This window comes from Rhyacophila brunnea, unplaced genomic scaffold, assembly GCF_057557595.1.
Source record: "Rhyacophila brunnea isolate RB1 unplaced genomic scaffold, BYU_Rbru_1.0 scaffold_23, whole genome shotgun sequence".
Taxonomy (NCBI): Eukaryota; Metazoa; Arthropoda; class Insecta; order Trichoptera; family Rhyacophilidae; genus Rhyacophila; species Rhyacophila brunnea.
The window spans coordinates 15,418,875-15,424,154 of NW_028232893.1; the positions used below are offsets into that span (position 1 = coordinate 15,418,875).

General features: G+C 33.5%; 1 protein-coding gene across 1 annotated transcript; it reads left to right on the plus strand.

Moving 5' to 3' along the window:
• The first annotated feature begins 1,118 nt into the window (after window positions 1-1,118).
• LOC147069583 (uncharacterized) lies at window positions 1,119-4,812 on the plus strand. The gene has a single exon (XM_085950888.1). It carries the CDS (start codon window positions 2,631-2,633, stop codon window positions 4,122-4,124), a length of 1,494 nt encoding a protein of 497 aa, XP_085807014.1. The 5' UTR covers window positions 1,119-2,630; the 3' UTR covers window positions 4,125-4,812.
• Window positions 4,813-5,280: the final 468 nt, after the last annotated feature.

Below are 5,280 nucleotides of genomic sequence, written 5' to 3' on the forward strand. Positions count from 1 at the left end.
TTTTCATCCCATTAAAAGCTTATGGAAAACTTCGATCCTCAATTGGAAAATACAAAATAACAATTCAAAACAACTGCGAGAAGATTTTGCTCCATTACTCAAAACTTGTTTGGATCAAACAAAGAAGGAAACCATCAAAAACGGTTTTAAAACAGAACTATACCCTACTAAGTATATATTATATTGTAGCAAAGTATGAATGAAGAAAAATATAAATGTTACTTACAAAGTAATTGTTCTAGCTATATTTTTTAAACTTTATAGAAATTTCCTGTATAAGTTTAGTTGTGCCGATAATATGAACATAAGCTGCCGGAAATTAGTACCTAAATTTAATTCAGGTGCCGATAATAGGACCAATTGGCCTTATGTTGTTAAAACATAAAAATTATATTAAACTTAAAATATTGTTGATATTGAACTTTTTTATTGTTAACAATATTTGTAAATATAAATACAAAAAAAGAAATATACAAATATATTTAAGCTGAGCCTATTATTTTAATATCATGACCACATTTTCCTACTGGTGCCGATAATTGGTACATTTACCTTATGCGAAAACTCCAAGGGGGCCGATCACATTTACGATTTGTTATAATTTGTTCTGCTCTTTGTTCATCTGGTGTGGATAAAACAAACTATTTGCTCTGTATTAGGCATGACTAATTTATTTTATTAAGTTGCTGTTTTATATTTTGAGTCATGTCATAAACACATAAGTGTATGGTGTCAAGCATTTTTATGACTAAAAATTTAAAATTATGATGTTCATAAAAATCATAAAACACTATTATTTATTACAAAGGAGGTTCTTATTTTCCTTTTGGTTGTTTTATATTTCATATATCAACATAATTTATGATATGATTAATATGAATATCGAATGGAATATTGTGATTTTTTATGAACTTGCACATGGGTATGATGATCCAACAAAGAATGTCTACTATTCATTTAGTAGTAGGGGGAGGCGGGGCTAGTTGTTACGGAGGCATGTTGTTACATCCTAGATAACTCTTCCGTTATAAGGTTCTGTGGCGTACATGTCACATAGGAAACGTAAACATCCTGTCCGCAGTCGCTGACGAAAGGTCACCTGCATTAATTGTATGCAGTTGAAATAAAACCATTGAGTGATTTCGTGTCTCAAAGCAACTTTTGTTGGCCGAATTTTAAGTTTGATTGTTACCAAACTATAAGAGGTAAGTTTTTTTAAAGTATGCTATTAAAAATCTGCGTATTTATGCTCATATTTTCATTATTTACCGAAGTAAATACAATTCCCGTGTTAATATTATAACAATTTCAATTGTATTTGGTCAAAGGGGCTAGTTGTTACAGCGAGGTGGGGACAGGTTGTTACTGTCAGAATTAACTCCACTCACTACCACTTGACTACAAATTCTTTGTTATCTTCTTTATTTGCAAAAGGTAGGTACTTATACCATCTATTTTTATCCTTCCAGATTACAATCTTACAATGGTGAGGACAAACAAAAACAAAACCGATAGAGGTAAAATTTCACAGAAAACCTACAACAGAGCGGCTAAAGCAGTAATTGAAAACAGAATACCTCTTAGAAAAAAAGCTGCCCAAGCATACAAAGTAAACTTTATGATCTTACAATGTTATATAGAACGTAAAGATAACCGTCAGACCACTTCCAAGTTAGTGGGGTTACGCAAAACCTTGCCAGATATTTTCTGTCGATCAAGAAAACGAGCTTGCAACATACATAAGAAAATGTAGCAAAATATTTCATAGCCCAGGGAACTAAGAAACTGAAAAAGAAAGTGGTAATATCTTCTTCGGACTCAGAGAATGAAGAATGCTTCTGTTTGGAGAATCATACTTGCTATAAACCTGGGCAAGAGTGGATCCAATGCACAAGATGCAAAAATTGGTTTCACGTTTCTTGTATTCGTGAGGATAAAGTTAATTTCATGTGTCAGAATTATGATTTTAGTGAATAGGGTGACGCACCCAATTGTTGGCACTCCACCAATTATTAGCACCCTTCAAGTTAACGTAAAAATATAAGATATGTAAGCATAGTTAAGTTTGCCGAGTATAAAAAATGTGTTCAGCAATTAATATTGTTTACGACAAGCAACATTCATCACACCAGGATTAACAAAATAGCGAGAAAATAGTGCGTCAAAAGTGCTCCGTTGTGTTTTGTGATTTTTTCCGCCATTTTCTTTGTGCCACGGTAAGAAAATGTTTCAATAGCCTTGCTATTTTGTCTACATCTAAGTGTTTATCAATAAACTGACGATTTAAATGATTGCGGGATAGAGCCAGGCATTTGAATTTAAAATTTAATTTAAGGTTAATTGTTCGTTGTCGATGTTTAAAGGGTGCCAACATTTGGTATCGTGATTGAGTAGTTTTCCTATTATTGGCACATGTGCTAATAATTGGTTATTTTGATAAAGTATTATTTTTAACAGATTTTAATTTCTATAGCCTATATCATTAAGGCTCTAAGTAATTCCATTGATAAAAATGTGTTACACTCGTTTTTTCCAAATGTTAGCCCCATGCTAATAATTGGTTTTGGCTTGTGCCAATAATAGGGTTAAATTATAGCTTGTGTCTTTATTTTCAGACTGAAGTATTCAAAATGGATCCAGTTAATGTGAAAAAGAGGAAAGAGAAGAAGAAGACTCTCGACAACACAATAATAAAAAGAAAAATATACAACCATGATAACTTGGTAAAAGCACTTGAGGCTGTAAAGTGCGGTATGAGTAAAAAACTGGCCGCAAAAACCTTTCATGTACCGAGAGGAACTATTCAGTTCAGGTTACGGAAAGTATATCATCAAGACCTTCCAGGACCAAGTACAGTATTAACCAAAAACGAGGAAGAGACTTTGGTGAAATGGATTAAAGACTGTTGCCGCAAAGGATTCCCTAGAAGAAAACTAGATGTTCAATTGAGTGTTGCACATTTCATAAAGAAAGCAAATAGAAAGAATCCATTCAAAGATGGAATACCTGGTAATAAATGGTACCAACTCTTTTTGCATCGTCATCCCGGATTAAGTATACGTGCACCTGAGGCAGTCACAGCATCAAGTGCGGCAGTGTCAGAGCAAGATATAAGAAACTGGTTCATTGGAATTGAAACCTACTTAAAAGACAACAGTTACTTTACCATTCTCTCGGATCCAAGTTGCGTGTTCAACGGTGACGAGTCAAACTTTCAGCTATGCCCAAAAAGTGGAAAGGTTATTGCAATGAGAGGTGAGAAGGATGTTTATGAAGTAGACCATGCATCTGCAAAATCTGCTCTAACAGTTCTATTCACGTTTTCTGCCAATGGAGATACCACGCCTCCAATGATCATATTTCCGAATAAAAGGTTGCCTAAGGATATAACATTAAATGTGCCAGGAGACTGGGGTATTGGTTTGAGCGATTCGGGATGGATGAAGGCAGAGGTATTTTATGATTATATAAAAAATGTTTTACACCCTTATCTATTGAAAACAAAAAGACAACTTCCCGTTTTACTTTTTGTTGACGGACACAAAACGCACCTCTCTCTTGAAGTGAGTGAACTATGTAAAAGCTTGGACATAGTTCTGGTAGCTTTATATCCAAACGCAACAAGATTGTTGCAGCCAGCCGATGTTTCAGCATTCAGGCCACTTAAGCAAGCTTGGAAAGAAAGTGTATTGAAGTGGAGGCGTGAAAACCCCTTAGCTGCACTCACAAAAACAGATTTTGTTCCTGTGCTCAAGGAAGCTGTCGTAAACGGCATTAAGCCTTCTACTGTTATAAATGGTTTTAGAACAACCGGTTTATGTCCATGGAATTGTGATGCAATCAATTTTAACAAATGCCTAGCACGTCAGAAAACTGTTGAAAATTCAAATACCGAAGAGAAGAACAATGACAATTTCAAAGAAAAGTCTCTATCAAAAGATACGTTTTATAACATAGTGGGAGAGAAAAAATTGAATGCCTTACAAACTCTTACCGAAGACTTTCTAATAGACAGTGACAAAATCCTGAAAAAGCTTTTGAACTATTTCCAACATGATGAAAAGCACCAAGAATCAGAAATATTACACGAGGACAACCTTACAGAAGAAATCACTATAGAATAGATGCAAATTTTATTTATAGATATCCTTGATAACTCACAGTTTGATTTAGTTACTGTGCAGAAATCTATTGAAGAAATTGGAAAAAACAAATTTGAAAGAAAAGAATACAAAACTTTGCTTGAAAGTGACTTAGTTACTTTAGATAAAAACGAAATGGAGATTCCAGAAAGTGATTTAATAGCAACGTGCAAAGAACATGTAGTTAAAGAATGCGAGATTATGGATATTATTAGTCAACAGAAAGAATATTTAACCCGTGTAAAATTAAGTGACGTTTTAGTAAAACCGAAAACACCTCAAAGAAAAGGCGTTAAACAAAGTGAAAGAGTTTCCTTTGTCTTAACTTCAGACGAATGGCAAAGCAAGGAAACCCAGAAACGGAGAGAAAAAAGTCTTAAAGAAGAACAAGTCAAGAAAAGAAAAGAGGAGGGAATCCAAAAACAAAAGGAAGTGAAAACTAAACAAGGAGAAAAGAAAAACCTTACAAAAAAAACAGCAGCAACGTTAATAAATAAACAGAGTAAGAAGTGCAGTTCGGACGACCTGTGCAAAATACAACTAAAAGAGAATGTCAAGTGGAAAGAGAACCTAATGTAAAAAAAGAGAATATGATACCCGAAACGAAAAGAATCAAAGTACTGGCCGATATAAGATTGAACAAGCCTCTGGTGCCAATAGTTAACCAACAAATCTCGAATCCCATAGTTGATGAAGACAAGAAATATGATGGGATTAGAGATCCTTTTGATAAAATTTTAAGCAGTCGTAAGAAATCATACACGCTGGAAGAACTTGAAGCCATTTTAAATGATGATGATTAAATATTTAAACGGTTAACATCATAAGAACTTACGTAATTTATTTTAGACACCTAAATATTTTTTGAGAATCTTTTGATCTCAATTAGTTCCTGAATTTATTTAAATATAATCATTATTTCTTTTGAGGTTTTTTAAAAATAATGTTACCTAAAAATAAATGTATGAATACTAGTGTAAAACGTGTTTATTTTGCATGATTAATACACTTTTTTGGATCTCTATTAACTGTGCCAATAATTGGAAAAGGTTGTGTCAATAATAGGAAAAAGTATGCCAATAATTGGAGTAAGGGCCAAACTCAGGAAATATCACAATTGTGTGCATATGCACAATAC